Here is a 24,164-nt window from a genome sequence, read left to right as displayed (position 1 = left end):
ACTTGGCTTGTCCCTTCCCGTGAGGTTTCTGAGTGCCACCAGGTCACAGCCAGGCCAAGGCTTTTTTTTTTTTTTTTTTTTTTTAATCAACAAACGATATTCCATGGAGTGGATGTAACTCATGGTTTGTCTGCTCACCAGTTGGCAAACATTTGGGTGGTTTCCGCTTCTTGGCTCGAATGGATAATGCTGCCACAACTACTCAGCTGCCCAGGTGTTTGTGCGGACAAGCGTTCCTGCTTCTCTTCGGTGAGTGCCTGAGTAGCACCACTGGCTCACATGGTAACTCGGTGTGACTTTCTGAGGAGCTGCCAGACTGTTTGCCCAAGTGGCTGCACCACCCTCCACATCCTCAATACCCGTTATTAGCTTTTGGGTTAACACCACTGCTGCCACCACCACCATGTGAGTGGTGATGGTTAAAAGTTAAAGTGAGTGGCTGTGCAGTGGTAGCTCACTGGGCTTTGATCTGCATTTCCCCAGAAGGTGACGGTATTAACCATCTCTTCACATGCTCATTTGCCATGTATCTTCTTTGGCGAAATGTCTGTTCGCATCTTTTTGGGCAGTTTATTTAACCTTCTTGAGCTTCACCTCACTCTCCCCAGCTACTAAATCCTAGGAATTCTTTATGAAAGGCATGCAGAGCCTGCCACGTAACAATGATGGCTTTCTGTAGGGTTGACCTAGTCGCTGCGGCCCCACAGGGATGGGCCCACAAGTCTCTCAGGTTGGGAGTCGGAGGCCAGGCTGCCCAAGAAGGATCCCCTCCCACAGCTGGAGGGTGAAGGATGAGCATTACTTGCTTGAGGGGTCTACCCTGTTCTAGATGTTCTGTTGAGCCACTCCACAAGGTCTCACTGCAAACCTACCAGAACCTTCTGAAGTGTGACCTCCCTGTTGACAGGAGACAAAACCTGGAGACCAGATTCAGTAAGTTCTCCAAGTTATCGAGTTGAAAGGGTCAGAAACTAGCCCACTTGTGATGAGCCCAGGGCCGTGCCTGGTGTGTTGAATCACTGCGTTATACACCTGAAACTAATACTGTATGTCAACTAACTGGAATTGAGATTTTAAAAAATAAATCTACCAGCTAATCGCGAGGGAAATAGTGGCAGAAACTAAGATTGGAACCCAGAGATGCTGCTGATGCTGATGTCACGGGGAGAAGGGTGGGGTGAGCTCCCAGGGATGTGCCAGAAGCACGGGCCTGCACTGGGAAACCCACAGCCTCCAACTGGCTGTGCAGACAAGCACACTCAACCCTGGCCCCACCAACGAGAGGCAGCGCAGTGAGCTAAGTTGCTTATCCCCTGCCCCAGGCCTCAGCTGCGTCTGTCAATTGAGGGAAAAAGTAGTCCCTCTCTTGGAGAGCAGTCTGTCTGGATCCCACGCTTGGCAGGTACAGTACCCACTACAAAGCAGACAGCTTCCTCCTTTGTGTCGGGGCTTCTACCCTCCCCCCACTCAGGCCACTTGGTTCTTCTCTGCCATGAATTCGAGCTCCTCCTAGAACAATCCCCTGACCCTGACCTGGGGCCCAGGCTGGAGCATAGTGTCTTCACAGCTCTTAGGACCTATCCCATAATTTCTCATCCCTCTCATCCCTACTTACTGCCTTTAGACAGTGTTCCCCATATAAGCAGGGAACACCAGGTCAGGTCCTCGAGTTCTCTAGAATGAGGACTTAAGATTAAGCATAAAAAAGCAGGTTAAGGGATCCCTGGGTGGCTCAGCAGTTTGGTGCCTGCCTTTGGCCCAGGGCGTGATCTTGGGGTCCCGGGATTGAGTCCCACGTCGGGCTCCCACCATGGAGCCTGCTTCTCCCTCTGCCTGTGTCTCTGTCTCTATCATGGATAAATAAATAAAATCTTAAAAAAAAAAAAAAAGGGCAGGTTAATAGGGGCATCTGGCTGGCTCAGTCTGCAAGGTATCCAACTCTTGATCTCAGAGGGTCATGAGTTCAAGCCCCACATTGGATGTAGAACTTACTTTAAAAGGGGGGGGGGCAAGGTAACAAAAAATAACTTTATTGAAGCAGCTTAACAGCATTGAGTAAGGCTTTTTCAATGAGACACCTACAAAGCAAGAGTTCAATATAAGCACAGTCTAATTCCCTGCTTTTCTGATTAACTGTAACAATTCTAAGTTGCTCGCTTCTTATCCATTTACAGTTCACAGAGAAAAGCCCTTGTCATGTTTGGTAGCTCTCTCCACCTTGACGTGGCATCAGGCGGACCCTGCATCGGGCTCCAGATGGAGGACTCCAGCTGCAAGTCTGCAGAACTTGCTACTGAGTGGGGCTCTGACTGGAGTCCTGGCCTGTTTCACCCCTGGCAGGTATGCCAGCCTGCCTCTGGCTGCCACCCTCAACCACTCCCAGAGCATATTCCATGGACAAGACAGGAAACTATTGCAGCCTGGCCTGAGCAGGCTTAAGGAGGTTTTATGACCAGGACCAAAAGCTGCTTGCTGGGGCCTGCCCTCACCCTGCACGGTCCCCCTCAGGGCTCTGGTTCTAGAAAGGAGGGCAGAGGCTACCTCAGTCCTTCTTGCCCCCAGAAGCTGGGTTTTTTGTGAGGAGCTTCCCTGAGCTGGAATGGGTCAATGTGTACACTGTGGGGGATTCCAGCTTCACTCTGTCCAGAAGAGTCTTCTTGAGGGCAGCTGGGGACACCTTCTCTTGGTCAGCCATGGACTGCAGCTCTCTGCAAACAAAGCCCCACAGGGTTGAAGGAGGAGCCAGAGCTCCACAAGGCTGCTCTGTACAAATAACCCCCAAGCCCAGAGAACTTGACACCACCCGAAATTAGAACCCCAAATCAAATGCTCCCCTGAGCTTCTCAGAAGTGCCATTCAACTCCATGTGGGTTACTACACACACGTGTAGTTCCACGTGGAAGGAGAGAGCTGGTAGGGACAGGAGACTCAGCAGGCTTGGAGTCACACACCTGTCCAACCCCACCTCCACAATGTACTACGAGCTGCCTGGGCTGGGGAAAATCGTCTCTGGGCCTCACCTTCCTCTTCTATCAATTCAAGCTACCCACCCACCCCCACCATCAGAACTGTGGTAGCGATGAACAAGTAAAACCTGCAAACCCTCAGCTAAACAGAGTCTGAGAAACCATGCTTGTGGACACAGCATGGACTCCAGCACTGCTGAGGGATCAGAGACAGCAGGTTCTGCTGGGAGTGGTGGGCGAGAAACCCACCGTGTGCGGATGCAAGAGGCCTCCACAGCATTGATGAGCAGGGAGCGGAAGCCCCCACTCTCTAGGAAGTGCAGGGCATGGATGGTGGCCCCCCCAGGGGAGCACACATTATCCTTGAGCTGGCCTGGGTGCTGCTCTGAGTCCAGTAGCATCTTGGCAGCCCCCTGCAAGAGGTAGGAAGGATTAGAGCAGAGAACTGCTTCTCCTTACCCACTGCCCTTCACCAATCACTAGCCCAGCTTCCCAACCCAGCCCCACCCCAGCTCAGGGACCCCCCCCCCCCAACTCCACCCACAGCCTCCACCCCACACCCTGGTCCAGAACACATAAGGCAGAGATACTGACCAGCAAGGCCTGGGCCCCCAGTCGGACCGCCAGGCGCCGAGGCAAGCCCATCTTAACCCCACCATCAGCCAACGCATCCAGGGCCATGAATGCCTATGGAAACACTCACTGAGTCCCGGGGCTGCAACACCCAGGGACCTCCCTATGGTCGGCTTCACCTGAGGACTAGAACTAGCTCTGAAGGCTGACGTCCTCCACCAGCTAGCTTCGCCCTGGACATGGGCAACACCCAGAGCCCGAGTCTGCCTACCAGCCCATCTCGTTGCCTAAGTCCCCAGAGGGCTGAGGAAGTACATGAGGGGGGCTCACATAGGCGGGCCCGCTGCCGCTGAGCCCTGTGACAGCATCAATCAGGTCCTCCTCCACCTCGGTGCAGTAGCCCACGCTGCTCATGAGCTGCTCCAGGAGCTGCCCATCTTCCACCAGGGCATGGGTGCCTGTGGCATACACCGTGGCGCCCTCCCGCACCACCACAGGTGTGTTGGTCATGCAGCGAATCACCTTGGGGGCCGGCTGGAATGCCATCAGCTTCTGGAACAAGGAAAGGCCCAAGTGAGCTGCCGGGGCAGGCCCCCCACCCCTACACACAAAACGCTTCACAAGGGCACCAGGGCTGAAATGGGCACCTTTTCCACAGAGCTGATGGTGACCCCGGCAGCACAGGACACCACAATGTGCCTGGGCTGGACGTCGGCCCCGATCTCGTCCAGAATGAAGGGGATGATGTGTGGCTTCACTGCCAGGAACAGGACATCACTGTGCCTCACCGTCTCCTTGTTGTTCCGGGTCAGGTTCACACCCATCTTCTGCAAGAGGAGATTGCCCAGCTCACAGTGCGGGGCAGGCTCACAAGGCCCAGGCCCCGCCAAGGAGGGGATGAGCCCCTGCCAAACACTCTCTGCCAGCTGCAGCCTGGAATCCGCCGGGGAGGCACAAAGTCTCCCCTTGCTGCTGCGGGGCATGCGAGCTAGGTGCTAGCTAGGCTCGCTTCCCCAAGGCAGGTGGGATGCGGCTGCCTCCCATCCCCACCAACCCTCGGGCCCCGCAGCCAACCCCTCGCCAGGCAAGTCCCCCCGCCTCCGGGCTGGGAAGTGGCACGGGCAAAGGGGCAGGTGAAATGGAGCGCCCAGCCGTGGGCACGGAGGTGGGCGCAGCCGGCGGCCAGCACGGCTCCTGCGCCCGCGCCCGCGCCCCCGCCCCCGCGCCCCCTACCCTGAGCGAGGACACGGTGGGCAGATCCATCTCCGGGGAGCTGGCTATGATCTTGTGAGCCGACAGGATGCCTGCGGGAGACGCGACCCCTCAGCCGGACGCCGCGGACCCGGGCTCCCGCGCTCCCGCGCTCCCGGGGCGGCGGGTCAGACCCACACCCAGCCCCTCCCCCGCGCGGGCTCGCGGCCCCCTCTGCTCCACGGGCCCCGTCCCGCCCGCCGGACGCCCAGCCGTCGGGGCTCGCGGGGCGCAAGGCATCCCCGGCCGGGCTGCGGCTCCCCGCCCCCCGCCCGCGCGCGCCCACCTGCGGCCGTGAAGCCCCGCGCCAGGGCACAGGCCAGCTGGCCGGCGCCGATGAAGCCCACGCTCATGGCCACTGGAACGCGCCCGGCGCCGCCCGGGAGCCGCCGCAGGAGAGAGCCCTCGCCAGCCGCGCGCGCCGGAAGCCGGACCCAGGCCGAGGCCCTCAGCTTCCGGCCCGGCCCCCGGGGCCGCTTCCCACCGCCTCCCCGGCAGGGGCGCCGCGGAGCCTCACGGGAGGACGGACCAATCCGCGGCCGGGAGCTCTGGAGGACGGACCAATCCGCGGCCGGGAGCTCGCGGAGGGCCAATCCGCGGCCGGGAGCTCGGGCCACGTGCCCGCCCCCGCGCACGGGATTGGCGGTGGGGCCCTCTGGCGCGGTGCCCGGCAGCGGGGGCTCCGCCCAGCCAGCCCACCGGGACCCGCATCGCCCGCACCCCGCGGGTGGGGCTGGGGCCGAGGGCTGGGGCCGAGGGCTGGGGCCGGGGGCTGGGGCTGGGGCTGGGGCCGGGGGCCGGGTCGAGGTCCGCTAGTGCCGTATCTGGCGCGGGCCGTCAGCCGCCCTGGAGGCCCCGGCAGGTCGCGGCCTGCAGGCATGAGCGGGGTCCCGGCTGGAAGTCCTCCCGGCCTGGGGGGTGGCCGCGGGAGCGCCCCTGGGGGTCCGCCGAACCTGTGCGGTTCTTAAGAGATGGAGGCCAGGCGTCTTTCCTGCCTCGAGGAGGATCCACTGCTCAGTGTGAAAGGGGCGGGGGGGCGGCCAGCCGCCTGCATTCTCACCTGTCTGCTTTCCAACTAGTTCTTTTCTCCAGCTTCTGTCCTAACTCAGGCGAGCCCGGGGCCGGGGGGTGGGGGTGGGGGCGGCGCCCCTGGGGGCTGCCCGGGGCGGGAGAGACCTGCCCCCCTCCGGGCTGGGGGGACTCTGCTCCCTCCCCCACCCTCCCCGCGCGCATCCCGGAGCAAGCCCCCGCCTCCTCGGGGCCTGAACCCTTGAAGGTGCGGACCAATTGTTCACTGTTATGCAAAATAATATTTCGATATTTTTTTTCCTTTAAAAAAAAAGATTTATTTATTCATGAGAGACACAGAGCGAGAGAGAGAGAAGCGGAGACACAGGCAGAGGGAGAAGCAGGCTCCATGCAGGGAGCCGGGCGACGTGGGCGATCCTTTCCCAGGATCACGCCCTGAGCGGAGGGCGCTCCACCGCTGAGCCACCCAGGGATCCCTTGATAATTTTTTTCTGATTGGAAAAGGAACACATGCATATTGAGGAAAATTCGGGAAATACAAAAAAGTAAAGGTCAAAATCACCCACAATCAGAGTTCCTGGGGATAGTTTCTTGGGAACATTGCTGGTGTATTTCCTTATGTTATTCATGTCTAGGCATATATAGTTTTCCACCCTTGGAAATAAATGACATAGATACAGTTTTGAAGTGTCTATCGTAGATAGTTAATAAACATTTCCCAATGTCATTGAAAAGTTGCTTAAAACAAGATTTCTGTGATGACTTAGTAAATTCCGTTATACGGCTGCACCACACTAACCATTCTCCCAAACATCAGAATTAGGTTTATCAATTCCACAGATGCTCACTGAGCCAGGTTCTGGGGGTACAGCCATGAACAGGGTCCAGGGACAAAGGTCCCTGTCCTCACAGACTTAAAACAGTGTTTTAAATTATTCAGGGGCACCTGGGTGGCTCAGTGGGTTCAGCGTCTGTCTTCAGCTCCGGTCATGATCTCAGGGTTGTGGGATGAAGTCCCAAATTACAGTCCCTGCTCAGCAGGGAGTCTGCTTCTCCCTCTCCTCTGCCCCTGCCTCCTGCTTGTGCTCTTTCTCAAAACTTTTTTTTAAAAAAATTACTCATACTACTGTAAGAAAATCTTTGTCTAACTCTTTGATTATGTGCCTATGTCCATGCATAGTGGCTTTAGAGGCTCCCCGTGGTGGCCATGCCACAGCCTGGCCCTAATGGCACCAGCAACTCAACAGTGCAAACTAGCTGAAGAAAGGGGGGCTTTTGGTACAATCCTTGGGAAGGTACTGAGGAGCATGCTTTCTGGAAGGGGCACATGCCTCAGGAGGAGCCCAGGGACGAGACCCATGGCCCAGCACTGCCCACTCTTTCCTCTCTTCTCTGGTCCTTACTAGCTTCCACTGGGCCTCCTTTCTTGTAGAAGAATCTTCGCCAGGCAGTGGGGGAAGGTGGGTGCCTCTAAATGCTGTCTGCTCCTCTGAGGGATACTGGGCTTCCCACAGTCCATTTGGAAGGCTGCAGGCCCCCTTGCTTCCCCTGCCTCTCTGGTTATGGCCTGCAACCCAAGAGGTTGCACCAAAGCCAAGTGGTGTGTGTGTGTGTGTGTGTGTGTGTGTGTGTGTGTGTGTTGGGGTGGGGCACAGTGTGCTGTGTCATTCCCGTCACACTCCTTTCACACATCCATCCATCCCTGACCTGCTGGCCTTGGTATCTCTGCTTCAGCGTCCAGTAGAGGACCACGGGGACAGGGGAGGAGGTCACGTCAGTGGCCCCCATGCTGGCTTGGCCACCAGCTGGGCCACAGGAGAGAGGGCTCTGCTGAGGCACTTGGCCCTCTTGATACATCTTGGATGAGTGAGCCACTGGTTGAAAACTGGTTATTTTTTTGTGTGGTACTTTGAGATCTATCATCTTGGGTTTTTTTTCATCTCCAAAGTTTAAAGTTTTTGTGTACAAAGTTCTATGTTTTAATTACAGGCAGTCCCATTTCCTTCTCTTGTATGACCTTGCTGACTCTTATGGCCCTGCCATGGTTCACTTGGTGAGATGCAGAGAAGAAAGACCCTTCCTTCCCTGGGCCACTTAGGATGCCTCTTCAGGAGGGTCAGCCCAGTGCCACCATCCTGCAGTGTATACCCAGGCTCCAGGGCTGGCAGCTGTGTCCTTGGGTGCCCACTCTACCCCTGAACAGGCAGAGAGAAGTCCTGAAGGAAACCAGGGAAGCTCACCAAGCTTCCAGGGCTGCCCACCTTCCCCCCTCTCCTCCTCCTACCTCTCTACCCCCCTCCTCCCACAGTCCTGCTCCTCCCCCTCCTACCTTCCCAGACAAAGTGGATAATGGGTCATTTCTGCCTCCACTTGTCCACGTTTCTCACCCCCAGGGCCTCTGGGCCTCCTTCCTAGTCTGTCTAATTAGCTGGCTCATATCCTAACAATGGAAGAGATCCAGGGAATGAAGGAGGATCCTGAGCTGCTTCCAGCTAATCCTATGGCAAGTCTCCAGAACCCCAGTCCTCCCTGACTTACGGACCTCTCCAGGGAGGCACATTTTGCATGCATTTTTTTCTCCTTTTTAAATTATACCAGTAATCCATGTTGATTGTAGAAAAATTTTAAATTTGATCAAATAGGAAAATGAACATTGCTTCTAATCCTATCACTTAAAGAGATCTAATGTGACTCTTTGGAATTTAACTCTATACTTCTTTGTCCTGGAGTCAGGTACATCTTAAACCTGATGTTTAGGGGTGCCTGGGTAGCTCAGTCAGTGAAGCATCTGCCTTTGGCTCAAGTCATGATCTTGGGGTCTTGGGATGCAACCTCACAGCAGCCTGCTCCCTGATCAGCAGGGAATCTGCTTCTCCCTCTCCTTCTGCCACTCCCCGGCTTGTGCATGGGCTCTCTCTCTCTCATATAAATAAATAAATCTTTAAAAAAAAAACTGATTTTTAAAACCAGTAGGTGCTCATGTTGTATATAAACAGGTCAGGTTGTATGTAAATGAGATATGCAAAAACCAAATCATGATGGGGTTATGGGCAGTTTTCAGGTCATTCAAAATTATCTTTAATGCTGTTACTTCGCCTTTTAAGTGGAAACAGATTGTAATTACACCTCACTTCTAATGGACCTCAACTGTCCTAATTGCTGCTACTGCCATAAAAATGCACTGCTAATTTTGTATCAGAATAAATGTATCACCTCACATTTTGCAGGTCAAAAGTCTGAGTGGGTCGAGCTGGTGCCTCTGCTCTAGATCCCACAGGCCACATCAAGATGGCTGATCCGAATTCTTCTCCAGACACTCGGTGGGAGAATTGGGACTCCGACTCATTCAGGTTGCTGGCAGAATTTGGCTCCACATGGCTATAGGACTGAGGTCCCCCTTCCTTGCTGGCTGCCAGCCAGGAGTCCTTCTCAGCTTCTGGAAGTCGTTCTCAGCACATTCCCTGACTCATGGTCTCCTTCATCTTCAAACCAGCAATGGCAGGTCTAGCCATTTTCATACTTCATATATTTCTGGCCTCCTCTTCTGCCCTTTTGGGGATCCTCCTGGGAGCTCCTGGGTGTGATCTGAAGCCAGCCCACAGACACGGTGGACCGGGAGGGACAGAGGCAGGCCACTCCCAATGGGCTGAATGAGCTCAGGAATCTGAGCTAGGAGGTGGTCTTGGGGGCTGCAAGGTGGTAGACCCCATGCCCACCCACCACATCCTAAAGGTTCAGAGGAAGGCTTCACTGGGGTCCAGTCACATACCCCCTCCCTCCTGATGGTCCCAATACCACATCATTATCCCAAGTCTGTCCTGGGAGAAGCTTCTGGGAGCAGGCAAGGCAACTGGAACCCACATTCCAAGGACAGGAGAAGGGATGAGGAGCCTCCATCACCTAGGTCCAACTCACAGGTCGTATCTTCTCATTGACCTTCCCTGCAGCCTCACCTCTGTGCCTTCAGCCAGAGAAAGTTCTCTACTTTGAAGGAATCCTGTGATTCGATTGGGTACACTTGGTTAATCCAAGATCGTCTCCTTATTTTGTGGTCTGTAACCTTAATTACAACTGCAGAATCCCTTTTGAAGTATCGAATAACAGAGTCACATTTGAAGTATAGAATAAGAGTCACAGGCTCCAAGGACTGGGAGGCATGGATGTTTTGGGGGAGAACGTTCTGTCTACCATGCTGTCTCCGTGTGCTGATAAGCTCATCTTTACATTTTAAATTGGACCCAATCTCCTGGATATTTTAGCTCACATGGGATGATGGGAGCAGGCCCATCTTTACCACTGATTAAATGTGACTGGCTGGGAGTCCACAGACCCACAGAGAGGTCACTGAGTAGAATTCTTTAGAAGGTATCCATACCATTCTTGTAAAGCAAAAAACACTATATCCTGGTACTCAACATCCCACAGGGAAGGGCTTCATTCAGACGTCTTATGCAGGTGATCTAGGCATTTCTTTCAGAGCCAAGTCCTCTCACCTGCCTCCAACAGTATGCTTGCCGCGTTCTCAGATCCTGGCTGTCCAGAGACTAGCTCCATCTTTCCCTCCACTATTCCGCTGTTATTAGTTTTGTGGATAAAAACAGAGTCCAAGAACTTCAATAGCCAGTCATAAGGAAACCCCGTTGTCTGGAAAGGGAAACATAGGGGCACTGCCAGATGTGGCAGCTTCCAGATGACATGGTAGCCAATGCCCATATCATCATTATAAGCCATTCTGTGGCATAGAGATTCAACAGATTTTCATCACCCCAGTCCCAATTTCTTCATCTGGAAAATGGGAATAATAATACCAACCTCAAGGAATTTGTTGCAAGACTTAAGTGATGTAATGTATACAGAATCGCCTAGCACAGCACCCTGGCTTATAGTGAGTGCTCAACAAGTGCTAGCTTGCTTGCTACACCACTGTCACCCCAGGTCCCATCCCCATAACCACTGCCAGGGTGAAAATACTTTCTAAAGAAGGGGCATGTGTGAGTGATTGTTCACAATACCGGTTTTGGTATTGTGAGAGCCGGGAGAGGATATAAGTATTATAAATGAGAGCTTAATCTAAAGTTGATTTTTGCAGTGTTTGGCAGCCCCATAGACTGGAGGATCTTGATCACCTCCTTTCATCACATCGTTATGAGAGCTTGTCCCTGTATCACCCCTTCTCTCTGGCTCAAGGGGCACCAGAAAATAAATGCAGAGGCACAGAGTGAAACATCACTTTATTTCAGCAGATTATCTACACTCAACTGCTTTTGCTAAATTTTAATAAAAGTAAATACATGTGGGTCCTGGTGGTATATCCTCTAAAGCAGTGGGGGAAATGACCTAACTATGCACAGAAAATGCTGGGTCTAAGGGGGAGGAGCGGGGGAGGTTAGGGCTCTCTGTCCCCCAGGGTAATGACTCAGAGCTGAATCCCACCTCCTCCCTTGTAAGCAGAAACAGTGGCCAAGGGCTTCCCCGTTGGCTTGAGGTCACAGTTGAGGTCCTGTTAGATCCAGAAGCCAGGTGTCCTGACTGCCTGCCCACTGTCCCCAGCTGGAAACCCTTCGTCCTCCCTCCTCATAATCTCTCAGGGGAGTGGGGGACCCAACTATGTTTACAAGAGTCCAGAATGGATCAACGTTTTGGGGAACAGGAGTTCTGTTTTAGACCTCCTCCGTACCTAGGGAAAACCAGGAGATTTTTAAAAATTCTCTTTTAATTCTCATAATGTAATGGGGTATATCAGTCTGTTTCCGCAGTTCACATCACAAGGCGTGTCATCCCATACGCAGCTGAGGATTTGCTGAAGAGAAGCTCCCAGCTACCAGTCTGTCCATGCCCAGCTGCATCTTTTCACAAGTAGGCTGGGATTTCCTTCTAAAGCTCGGTAGTCCTCACTGCTGCGTTAGTGACTCTTGGAAGTGCTTAGGTGGGTGAGGCTCAGGAGGACAGGAAACAAAAGACCATGCAGCAGAGGTAAAGCAGGGATGAGTTGGGCCGGGGGTCACTAAGGAGGATTTTCACACCTACATCAAGACCTGCTTCTGTGCACCTGTCCAGTCAGAGGCCTTGGCACTGCATCCCACACCTAAGGCTCCAGCTTCCTTGGCACGGGCATCCCGTCCCAGGAGCAGCTACACTTCTGCACCCTCATGTTGGGCAGGCTGACCACCCGGGGCCTGGGCCTGCCTCCCTCTTTGACAGTGACGATCATGGGCAGCGATGTCGTCTCCGAGGGGACGCACTGCCGTGGCCCCAGAAGTGGCCACTCGAAGGGCAGAGGCCGCGGGGGCTGCTGACAGGTGCCCACACACTCGTAGGCCAGGAACCCCGGGGGCTCCAGGACCCAGTTCTCGGCCCACTTCATCCCCCGCAGGTCAATGTACACCTCCTGGCGGCAGCAGCGGGCAGCCTGCGTCACCGGCACCTCGGGGTCACAGTCGCCCTGAGCTCTGCGGGGACAAGGAGAGGCAGGGGTCAGCTGAGGGTGCCCGGGGCAGGGGGAGGGCCCTGGCGGAGGGGGCGTCTAGGAGGGAAGTGTTCCATCCTGGCTGTGTTCAAAAGGCTGCTTGTGATCCGGCTGGATGACTACCAGTGGCCAAACAGCACAGAACAAGTGCCATCAGCCCCGAGAGTGGCCGGAGAAATTTCCCGCACCCGCACCCCAAAAGAGCCCCTTCAACGGAGGTGGCAGTCCCTAGGTGCCCCATCCGCAGGCCCGGCGCCTACCCGTAGGTCCCCAGGTCCAGGGTGTGCAGCTCCAGCCGGGGCTCCCCCTGCCCGGCGCCCGTGGGCCCCTGGGAGGCAAAGCGCACCAGCCTGTGGGCCCCGGAGGCGGGCGGGCCCAGGTGCTCCCTCTGCACCGACACCTGCAGGAGCAGGGGCTGCCGAGGCCGGCTCAGCTGCTGCCAGAAGGTCACGGCCTCCGTCACGTCAAAGGCCTTCCAGCCGCTCTCGTGGAGGGACACCAGCCTGCGTGCCACAGGGGGGCCAAGGGGGACAGGGGCCTGAGCTGGGGAGGAGGGGGTGGCTCCCGGGGGTGGGGGTGGCTCCCCTCCGCGCCACCCCGCTGGGGACGCCCCCAGCCCCCTCCCCCCCTCCCCTTCCCGCCGTCTCCCCCAGCTGGGACCCGCCCCCGGCCCTCTCCTCCCTCCCCTCCCTCCCCGCCCCGCCCCGCTCGCAGCCCCCACCTGGAGTCCACCAGGGAGGTGCGGTTGGGGCCGTCGTCTCGGACTTGCAGCCACTCGATGGTGACGCGGGCGCGGGCGCTGTGCGGGGACAGCCGCTCGAGCCTGCGGAGCGCCGCCCTGGGTACCGGCTCCTGGAAGAGGCGCAGCACCGCCCGCAGCAGCTCACTGTTGGGGGGCAACCGCCGCTCCATGCCAAACACCAGCAGGTGCGTGGAGGCCTCTGTCGCCAGCCACCTGCCCGCCACCTCTGGGGACAGGCATGGGGTTAGGATGCCTCTCCAGCCTCAGGGCAGCTTCAAGGGGCAGCAGAGCCCGGAGTCTGCACAGAGGACTGGGGGCTGGGGTTCACCTCAAGTGCACAGACTTGCAGCCTTTCTTTTTGTTTGCTTTTTAAGATTTTACTTTTATTTATTTTATTTTGTTTTATTTCATTTCATTTCACTTGGGGGGGGGGCAGAGGGAGAGAGACCATTTCAAGCAGGCTTCTTGCTCAGAGCAGAGCCCAGGGCAATGTCACCAACCTGAGATTATGACCCCAGCTAAAATCAAGAGTCCGGGGCGCGGGGCCGTCTCTTTCCGTCGCGGCCGGCGCGGAGCGAGCTCGCGGGCCGGGAGCCCGAAGCTAGAGAGCCTCTTGGCGCCCGGCGGCTGCTCTCGGCGGCCCGGCGGCCGTCACCATGCCACAAAATGAATATATTGAGTTACACCGGAAGCGCTATGGCTATCGTTTGGATTACCATGAGAAAAAGAGAAAGAAAGAAGGTCGAGAGGCTCATGAACGTTCAAAAAAAGCAAAAAAGATGATTGGTCTGAAAGCTAAGCTCTACCATAAACAGCGCCATGCTGAGAAAATACAAATGAAAAAGACTATCAAGATGCATGAAAAGAGAAACACCAAACAAAAGAATGATGAAAAGACTCCACAGGGAGCAGTACCTGCATATCTACTGGACAGGGAGGGGCAGTCCCGAGCTAAAGTACTTTCCAATATGATTAAACAAAAGCGAAAAGAGAAAGCGGGAAAGTGGGAAGTTCCTTTACCCAAAGTTCGTGCTCAGGGAGAAACAGAAGTATTAAAAGTCATTCGAACAGGAAAGAGAAAAAAGAAAGCATGGAAGAGGATGGTCACTAAAGTCTGCTTTGTTGGAGATGGCTTTACTAGAAAACCACCTAAATACGAAAGATTCATTAGGCCAATGGGCTTACGTTTCAAAAAGGCCCATGTAACACATCCTGAATTGAAAGCCACCTTTTGCCTGCCAATACTCGGTGTAAAAAAGAATCCCTCATCCCCACTATATACAACTTTGGGTGTTATTACCAAAGGTACTGTCATTGAAGTGAACGTGAGTGAGTTGGGCCTTGTGACACAAGGAGGCAAAGTTATTTGGGGAAAATATGCCCAGGTTACCAACAATCCTGAAAATGATGGATGCATAAATGCAGTCCTGCTGGTTTAACAGCAGTTTCAGACGAGTAATCCCTTATAATTACTGAAGACTACACACCTGTCAGGAAGACCATTATTGTTGTGGTTCTGGATGCTACCAAACAGCCTTACATATCTACAGTCATCAAGACATTTATTCTACTATAAAAAAGTTGAAATAGACATTTATTAAAATAAAAAAAATAAAATAAAATAAAATCAAGAGTCCATACTTAACCAACTGAGCCACCTGGGCGCCCCTAAGATTTTATTTTTAAGTCATCTCCATGCCCAGTGTGGGTCTCAAACTCACAACCGGGACATCGGGAGTCCAGTGTTCCACCGACCAAGCCAGCCAGGCCCCTGGACATGCAGCCTTCTTTGGGCAAAGAGGACACAGCAAAAATGGGAGGGCCAGTGGAGAGAGAGGGAGAGAACCCCACCATGGAAATCTCTGGTCCTAAGAGTGTCCTAAGAGGCAGAGCAAGAGCCCTGAATTCTTCTCATTTCCCTGTCATGCCCAGGGAGATGTCCCCACCTGGAGGAAGAGGAATCCAGGGCCTATAACCAGCTTTTGCGGGGCAGAGGCAGGACATGTACAGCACCCTCCTCAGATACACTAGTCCATGTGTCCCTGACACCTGGGGCTCCAGGGTGGCAGCCTCATCGGCAGACCTGCCGGCCACATGGCCACCAGCAGTCACCTCTGCTGAGTCGCCAGGCCTCCAGGCACCTGACCCGGCCTGGCTGGAAAGCAGGAGGTGTGGGTCTGTGTCCAGGCACTGAGGAGGTGAGCCCCAGCCCCAGGGAGGCAGGAAGGTGGGGTGGGATTCACACCTGGCCCAGCTCTGATAGGCTGACTTTAAAATGCTGGAATGGGCCCTCCCAGGTCGTCTCATAAATGGCCCATGGGTCTGGGAGGTAGTCAGAGCTGCTGTACCCTCATTTCACAGAAGCCACCAGGCTCAGAGCTGTTGGGTGACTCGTCCAGGGCAGGACAACAAGTACCAGAGCCGAGTCCCAAGCCCAGGGGTCCCTCCTCTGCTCCTGGCCGGCATGCAGATCCGGACAGGGCCTGGATACAGCCATCCTCGCTGTCCACGGGCCCCCGTCCCAGCCCTGCCGATGGCCTCCCCAGAACGGACCCCCCCACAAGGACTGGGATGCGGCAGCCAGCAGGCAGGTCTCACCTCGGAATCTCTGGCTGAACCTCTTCCCTCGGGAGTGGGCCCCATGGCTGCGCCGCAGCAGGGCCACGTACTGGGCTGTCACATGGGCAGGGGTGACCAGTGCCTCCACTTCGCCCTCATCCAGGACGGGCACCTGGCTGAGGTGCAGCTGGCGCAGCAGGCCGCCCAGGATCCGCTCCCCGCTCAGGGCAGCTCCGGGGCCGGTCAGGGGCAGCGCCCACAGGGCCCAGCACAGCCACACGGGCGTCATGGTGCCGCTGGCTGGGGAGGGGGACGAAGAACAGAGCTGACGTGTCCCCTGGGAGGCTTCAGGAGGGTCCCAGCCGGCTGTGCGGAGGGCCAGGCTGGGCCAGCTTTATAGGCAGCTCTGGGCCTGGCTGGGGTGGAGGGAGGGAAGGGGGGAGGCCAGAAGGGAGGCCTGGAGAGAAGAAGGTCACACCCCTCGGACCTCCTGGGAGCCCAGCAGCCAAACAGGTCCAGGAGCCTGGAGGAGGGGGCTGTCTAGAAGGGGCACTAGAGCCTGTCTGGTTGCCACACCAGCCTGGGGCCTCTGGCTGCTGCTGTCTGGGCAGCTCAGGGCTAACTTTAGGGCATGTTGACTTTTCCTGGCCCTACCCCAGTCCTAGTCTATGAAGAAGTGGGCCTATTCTGTAAGAAAGAGAATCCTATTAGGCAGCTATTGAAATCTCCTTCCTGGAGGCCAGTCTGGGTCTCCGTGTGTTCGTCGGGAAGGAAGGAGGGAGAGGATTCTGAATTCCTGTCTGCTCCCGGCCAGGCCCCATTCTGTGAGCTCTCACAGCAGTCCCTGGACCCCCATCCCCCACACTCCATCTCTACAGTCCCCCTCCTGCTCCTCTCCACGGACCCTCAGAGGACTGTGTCCTGTCTGTGACTGAGGAAGCTGCCGCTGTCAGGCCCAGCTCTCTGGCTGTCCCAGAAAGGGCAGTTTTGCAAGTGTCTTCACAGTCACACGACCGACCTCAGAGTGGGAAAAGCCATGCAGGCTGTGCCAGTCACTCTGGGAGCACTCCACACCGTGAGCCTGGCCTCAGGCTCACATGGGTGCTCAGGTGGACCCGGAGCAAGGGACAGGGACCTGAAAAGCGAGGTCATAGCTGCCCAGAGTCATGTCCTGTCCAAAGCCTGAAGTATGGAGCACATGGGGGTGGGAGCCTCTCAGGGCCTCCCAAACACATAGTTTAGGTTGGCTGGATGCAAGTATGGGGCCTGTGGGCTTAACTGGCTGTTTGACCTTCTAGCAAGATCCTGAAGGTCTTAGTGACTCAGTTTCCCCATCAGAAGGAGGGGTGATAATAATCGGGTCTACTTCACAGGACTAGTCTGGAAATCAAATGCATTAACATGTGGAGGATGCATAGCCCAGAGCCTGGTATACCGTAAGCACACTATAAGGGTTACCTGTGGCCTTTCTAAAAATGGCCACAACAACAACAATCATTTCTTGAGTGCTCACTGTGCCAGGCACTATTCTCATCTCTGAGCATGTGCTCACAACAGCCCGAGGAGGCAGGTATCCGAATGCACCTTCCAGACACAAAGTCAGAATACTGTTCAGGGAAGGAACCTGCCCTCGTTCACTCAGCTGGAGACCAGGAGATCAACACATACATCTGACCCCAGAGACCCCCTCACGGAGGAAATGCAGGAGACAGCCCTTCCCAAACCATGTCAGCCTCATTCTATCATGCTCTGGAATAGACGATGTTTGAGTGCCAAGGGGCCCGGCAGATGGATGCTGTGTCCCTGACAGGTATCTCCTGCCATGCCTCTTCCCCTGTGCTCCCACACATCTCAGGCAGAGAAAGAGTGAAACTTCTGGTGCTCAAGGGCAGAATGTCCTCAGGATAAGAGCCCAGGGACATTGTGCACAAATTGCCACCATATGCATATGCATATTCGTATGTGCAGGTGCATAATAAACATAATGGCTAATAGTGCCTATGGGTTCCATGATGTTCTGAGTGCTTTAGATACATTAACTCTTTTTTTTTTTAATTCAGGTATCATTGACATATAACATTATATGAGTTTCAGGTATACAATGTAAAGATTTGATATTTATATATGTAGCAAGCTGATCCCCACTGGTAAGTCTGCTTTACACCAGTCACTAGACACAGTAATAAAATTTTCCTTATGCTAAGAAGCTTTAAGATCTATTCTCTTACCAACTTTCAAATAGGCAACAGAGTATTGGTAAGTATCGTCACCATGCTGCGTGGGGGTGCACATCCCCAGAACAGACGTCTTTTATGACAAGAAGTCTGTACCTTTTGACCCCTTCCCATTTCAGCCCCCGCCTCCCCACACCCAGTACTTTATCCTGACAACAGCTCACCATTCTGATCTCATTTGATAAAGAAACTCAGGTGTAAAATCATTGCCTGACTTGCCTGAGTCACACAGCTGGGAGTGTCAGAGGCGGGGATGTTGGAAGGGATTCTGGCCAACGCGGATCCCCGTACCTGTGCAGGGAAGCGGAGGTGCAGGCACCCGGCCGCCAAACCAGGGCAGGAGAGGGGTGGCCTCAGCTCCTTCCCACCTGAATTTGTGCAACCCAGAGGGAGTGCGGTGCTCCTGTCTCCCACTGTCTGAACACCCCTGGCCCGCGAGGCACCACCTACCCATTGCAGCCCTCCCCCCCCCCCCCCCCCCCCCCCCCCCCCCCCCCCCCCCGCCCCGGGCCTCCTGCTCTCTCTGGACCAAGTGCAGCCTCCTCAGTAGCAGAGCTGAGGCTTTTCTTTGCAAGTGATTAGCAGGGGCTCACTGGATGCAAACATTTGGGCTTTAAATCAAGCCAAAAGGTGCAGAAGTGACCCATTCGCAGGCGAAGGGCCTGTGGCCCTTTGTCCCTGAAGCTGTCCTGAGTTGGTGTTCCATAAATATGCAACAGGCCGCCACCCTTGCCATTTGCAGAGAGAGGAAGTCCGGTGGCTTATCACTGGCCAGGATGGTGCCAAGGAAGTAACACCGGGCTGCCCTGCGAGGCCAGGGACCCCTCCCTAGGGCCCCAGCATCTAGGCCCCAGGAGCCCTCTGGAGCTGGAGGCTCACGATGAGGTCACAGGGGCCCCTGTGCTGGTTTCAGCAGGGACTTGTTCTAACAGGGCTAGGGGAGGTCAGGCCTCCAGGACAGCTGCTCCCCGGCCCACCGGGCACACAGATACCAGGCTCTCCCCTCTCCCCTCAGGGGCCCCAGCCCCTGTTGCACCTAGGGTCACCAGCCAGTTACACTGAAACTTCATTTTCCCAGAAGAAAGTAAAGTACCCCTCATGTGCTGGATCGTCTGCCTCCCCCAGGCTTGTCACTGTGCTCCTGGGTGGGCCTCCCAGCACCCAGACGACTCAATGCTCTCAACACCCAGCATTTCTGACAGGGGAATGGGCTTCCAGGACCTGCTGCTCAGGGAGGCCCGCAAGGCCAGTGGGCACCTGAGCAGGTGGTCCACAGTTAGGAAACAGAATTATTCTAGATCCTGGGGACCTCCCTTAGGGAGCTCCTGGGAGCATTTGGCATTCCAGGGGTTTTCCCAGCAAGAGGCCCCCTGCTCCTCCTCTGCTACTTTATAGAATCGGGGAGCTGAGAGCTGACATGGACTGTCCAGGCCAATCTGCCCCTCCCACCCCCATTTTTAAAGCCAAGAAAACCGAGATTCAGAGAGGTGACCCCTTCCCCCAACTTCCCACAGTCCCTAAGGCTGCTGGCATAAAGCCAGGCCTTGGATTCCCAAGCCCAAATTCCTTCCACACCCTGAAGATCTTTCCGGCACACAGTCGTGCTGGACTCCCAAAGCAGGCAAGGTGCACCCCACAGCCTCAGATGATCTGGGACTCAGTCTGGTGGGGCCTGAGCTGGGCAGAGGCCACAGAGAAACAGACAGAGGCCAAACCCCCCTACTCCCCAGGCTTCCTGGACACAGGCTTTTAGTCCGGAATGTGGATTCCAGGCCGACTAAAGTTTTGCTGGGGAAATAAAATAATTGGGCAATTAGCTAGTGGCCAAAAGAAAAACACGAATGTGGATTGGGACACTTTTTACCAGGGACTCATTAGCCAGCAGGAGGGAGGCCAGCGGCCTTTGTCATGCACAGCCGGGTGGGGAAGCAGGCCTGCCTGCAGAGACTGTGGATCTGGGTGGACAGTCTGGTCTGGCAGTCTGCGGGTGGGGTGCGGGGTAGGCTCCAAGAGGGGAGCACAACAAAATCTTGCCTCTTCTGACCCTTGGGAGGGAAGACTACTTATAATGCTGTCTAAATATGCCCCTTCTCCCCAAGGCATGATAAGGTGGAAAAAATCCATACCATCTACCAACCTGTATTGCTCGGGATTTTAACGTTTTGCAAAGACTTTTTTTTTTTTTTTTTAACTAGGGAATGGTAAAATGGCACGGGTAGGGGGGTGTTTTTTGTTTTTTGTATTAATTCCAGTATAGTTAACATACAGTGTCCTGTTACCTTCCGGTGTATGGGAAGAATTCTATTTAATTTTTTTCTTTAAGATTTTATTTATTTATTCATGAGAGACACAGAGAGAGAAGAGAGTGGCAGAGACACAGACAGAGGGAGAAGCAGGCTCCATGCAGGGAGCCCAACGTGGGACCCGATCCCAAGTCTCCAGGGTCAGACCCTGGGCTGAAGGCAGCACCAAACCGCTGAGCCACCGGGCTGCCCAAGACTTTTATTTTTCACAGATATGTTGGGATGCTAAGAGTATTAACTGTATGAACGCCATACAAGAATGCAAATACCTTGGAACATCATGGGTCTGAACTACACAGGTCTGATTACACACAGATTTTTTTCAATAGATAAAGTCCAGTGTTGTAAGTGCATCTTCTCTTCCTTATGATTTTCTTTTCTTTTCTTTTCTTTTCTTTTCTTTTCTTTTCTTTTCTTTTCTTTTCTTTTAAGATTTATTTATTTAGAGAGAGAGCACAAATGCGGTGAGGGGCAGGCAGAAAGGGAGAAGCAGACATCCTGCTGAGCACAGACCCCAACACAGGGCTCTATCTCACGACCCTGAGATCTCAACCTGAGACAAAATCAAGAGTCAAATGCTCAACCCACTAACCCACTCAGATGCCCCCTCCTTACGATTTTCTTTTATTTTATTTTTTAAAGATTTTATTTACTTATTCATGAAAGACAGAGAGAGAGGCAGAGACAGAAGTAGGCTCCATTCAAGGAGCCCAATATGGGACTTAATCCCAGGACTCCAGGATCACGCCCTGAGCTGAAGGCAGACACTCAACCATTGAGTCACCCAGGCGTCCCTCCTTACGATTTTCTTTTTTCTTTTTTTAGATTTATTTATTTATTTATGATACACACAGAGAGAGAGAGAGAGGCAAAGACACAGGAGGAGGGAGAAGCAGGCTCCATGCAGGGAGCCCGACGCGGGACTCGATCCCGGGTCTCCAGACTGCGCCCTGGGCCAAAGGCAGGCGCTAAACCGCTGAGCCACCCAGGGATCCCCTCCTTACGATTTTCTTAATGACATTTTCTTTTCTGTAGCATACTATATTGCAAAAATACAGCATATAACACCTAGAACATGCAAAATACAGGTTAATCAACTGTTTATGTTATCAGTAAGGTTTCTAGTCGAGTAGTTATGTTTTGGGGGAGTTGAAAGTTATGCGGGGATTTTCAATGGCCCAGAGGGGTTGGCACCCCAAACCCTTGTTCAAGGGTCGGCTGTTCCCTGCACTCACACTGGATCTGTTGCACGCATATGTGTTAGGACCAAAGTCTCCTCCAACCCAGGTGGCCTTTAGGTGGCCCATCCTCCCAGCTGATTCTGCCCTCTCCGTGTGGGATTCCCGGGATCCTACAGTGGCTTCCCTGACCTGCTGTGGCCTGGCCCTGCCCTTCTGCACAGCATGGTAGTGCTGGGACTGTGAGGGTGAGCTCCCGCTCTGCACCTGCTCCAAGCCCCGCTCGGATCTTCCACAACCTCCCACTCCGGCACCTGCCACCTTCTCCAGGGCGGGTCTGTTCTGTGGGCCAGTGCCCGGGCAAGGGGACTCCTGCCCGGAACTGCCCAGGAACCTGCATGAGCACTGACAACTGGGACCCCATGCCTCCTGAACTGGCCTCCCTGGGCACACAGTCCAGGGATGGGACAGGAGCAGGGGGAGGCTGGCTGGGGTTGCAAAAGCAGGCCTGTGAGGGGAAACATCTGTCCTGCCATGAAGGTGACAGGGATCTGGCCCATTCCAGATGATCCAGATGATTCCTCGGCTTCCCAAACGCCTGAGAGAGGTAAGAAAGCCCCCCCGCCCCCCCCCAAAAAAAAACAGAAAAATATGTTTTCCTGAGGTCCTTTTTGGGCTTTCCCTAAGCGTTTGAGAGTAAGAACAGATGAACAGAGAGGTTTTTTTCTCTCTCTAAATGCTCCAAACATAATCATGCTATATGCAAATGAATATTTAACACTCTAAAGTTAGCACCATGTAAGTCAATGTTTCCCTCCAAATTTATGTTACTTTAGGGCACCTGGGGGCTCAGTCAGTGGAGCATCCAACTCCTGTTTTCAGGCAGGTCAGGATCTCAGGGTCATGAGATCGAGCCCCATGTTGTGCTCCACGGTCAGCACACTCAATGCGTGGTCTGCTGGAGATTCTCTTGTTGCTCCATCCCTTCCCCCCTCCCAAAATAAAGAAAGAAACCTAAAAAGTAAAATAAAATTAACTTCTGTTACTTCTCCACCACCACCCTTTATTGCAAAAGACTCTTTTATGCCTTTCTAAATACTTTCACTTTCGGGCAGCCTGGGTGGCTCAGCAGTTTAAGCACCTGCCTTCAGCCCAGGGCATGATCCTGGGTCCCGGGATCAAGTCCCATGTCAGGCTCCCTACATGGAGCCCACTTCTCCCTCTGCCTGTGTCTCTGCCTATCTCTCTCTCTCTCTCTCGAATAAATAAATAAAATCTTTTAAAAATAAATAAACAAATACTTTCACTTTCAGGAGCACTGGAGCAAGCAGGAGGCTAGTGCTCACTCTGAACTGTGCCCCTTGGCAACCCGGGGTGGGGAGGGGGCTCAGCGGTTTAGCGCTGCCTTCGGCCCAGGGCGTGGTCCTGGAGACCCGGGATCGAATCCCGCGTCGGGCTCCCTGCACTCTCCCTCTGCCTGTGTCTCTGCCTCTCTCTCTCTGTGTGTCTCTCATGAATAAATATATCTTTAAAAATAAAATAAACGGTGCCCCTCTGCCAGGTGACTCCTAGCTTGTCCCTTCTGTGACACAGACACAGTGCCCCCTTCAGAGCCCCCCGGGAGACTCTCCCAAGGCCCAGCCTGGCTTCCAGCCCATGCCCTGCCACCAACCACCTTGCGTGCAACACAGAACAGCCGTGAGTGACCAGCTTTGGGCTTATTCTTCTCTCTTCTTTCTCTTGCCAGAGATGGCAAGAGAAAGTGTAGCACAAATTTCATTTCCTCCATGAAAATCTTCCCCTGGTGTTCTGAGCACCCCCAGCTCTCCCTGACCACTGCGTCCCTGTTCTCTGGATGCTCTTGATCCTCATGGGAACAGCTAGGTGATGCTCCCTGCTAGCATTCCGGAGACAGATATCCAGCAGAGTAGTAGCTCAGCAAGGGACAGACACTCTCTTGTTGGGACCTGTGATCTGCCTAGCCCAGCGCCTGGCAAACAACCAGTGCTCAAACAGTTTGTGCTGGGTAGGGTTGTGGGGTGGGGAGGGAAGGAGGGAGGAAGAGAACCAAGAATGCATGAATGGATGAGTTACTTTTTGCTAAAAAACTTGAAGGGTTTAATTAGAGAGGAGATCTTAGTCCAGTCCACCTTTGGGGTCACCCTGTTCTAGATGGAAAGTCTTCACACCCCAGACTGGATCACAGTTTCTAGGCTGCAGGTACTGAGCCCATCCACGTGGAGTCAGGCTTCTACCCAATCCAGGGAAGAGCACTGGGGAGGAGTGGTGTTGGTACTCTAATCTGGAGGGGAGGGGGGCGCGGCAGGGGGGCTGATAAAGCGGAGAGGAAGGATTTGCACATCCTGAAGGGTGACTCAAAAGGTGGGCTGAGTAAACAAAATACATAATAATGAGCAAGTAGTCATTTGGGAATCCTTGGATTAGCTCTGTCCTGCTGGGACAGACCCTTTCCCCAGCTTTTTTATCAAGAGCTCAACGCAGCACCCATCTGGGAAAGGAAATGAGCTTTTGCCATCCTCTCTGGTGAGAAGCTACTGGCCTGCTTGCCTGGCTTCCTGCATGTTCATTAGGGAGTGTGACACTCCAGCCACCATGCAGCCCTGACACCTCCTGCAAACACTTCTGGCTTCCTATGCAATGCAGTGCTCAGCTGTCCCTGGAGCATTTGGCTGCCACCACTTGGTCTCAGGGCTCTGAGAGGTTCCTGGTGGGAGCTGATGAGCTTTCTAAAGAGCTATGTGTGTAGAGTGAGTGGGGTGTGTGTATGTGTGTGTGGTGTGTATGTGTATGTGTAGTGTATACGCACGTTATGTGTGCATGTGTGCATGACGTCTATATGGTG

The 24,164-nt window shown here is 54.4% G+C and overlaps 3 protein-coding genes across 3 annotated transcripts; 1 reads left to right on the top strand and 2 right to left on the bottom strand.

The window, feature by feature from the left end:
- Positions 1-2,009: 2,009 nt before the first annotated feature.
- PYCR2 (pyrroline-5-carboxylate reductase 2) lies at positions 2,010-5,238 on the bottom strand. Its single transcript, XM_038541776.1, has 7 exons — positions 5,077-5,238; positions 4,773-4,843; positions 4,187-4,366; positions 3,870-4,091; positions 3,561-3,653; positions 3,216-3,379; positions 2,010-2,708 (listed from the first exon to the last, which is right to left on the bottom strand). The coding sequence occupies exons 1-7, from the start codon at positions 5,141-5,143 to the stop codon at positions 2,543-2,545; spliced, it is 963 nt and encodes a 320-aa protein (XP_038397704.1). The 5' UTR covers positions 5,144-5,238; the 3' UTR covers positions 2,010-2,542.
- A 5,834-nt stretch (positions 5,239-11,072) lies between these two features.
- Positions 11,073-15,957, bottom strand: LOC490387 (left-right determination factor 1). Its single transcript, XM_038542825.1, has 4 exons — positions 15,626-15,957; positions 13,007-13,253; positions 12,546-12,788; positions 11,073-12,268 (listed from the first exon to the last, which is right to left on the bottom strand). Exons 1-4 carry the CDS (start codon positions 15,873-15,875, stop codon positions 11,905-11,907), a joined length of 1,104 nt encoding a protein of 367 aa, XP_038398753.1. The 5' UTR covers positions 15,876-15,957; the 3' UTR covers positions 11,073-11,904.
- On the top strand, positions 13,634-14,618 carry LOC102151399 (ribosome biogenesis protein NSA2 homolog). The gene has a single exon (XM_038542824.1). It carries the CDS (start codon positions 13,684-13,686, stop codon positions 14,464-14,466), a length of 783 nt encoding a protein of 260 aa, XP_038398752.1. The 5' UTR covers positions 13,634-13,683; the 3' UTR covers positions 14,467-14,618.
- Positions 15,958-24,164: the final 8,207 nt, after the last annotated feature.

Source organism: Canis lupus, chromosome 7, assembly GCF_011100685.1.
Source record: "Canis lupus familiaris isolate Mischka breed German Shepherd chromosome 7, alternate assembly UU_Cfam_GSD_1.0, whole genome shotgun sequence".
Classification (NCBI taxonomy): Eukaryota; Metazoa; Chordata; class Mammalia; order Carnivora; family Canidae; genus Canis; species Canis lupus.
This window is presented reverse-complemented; position numbering and strand designations above follow the sequence as displayed.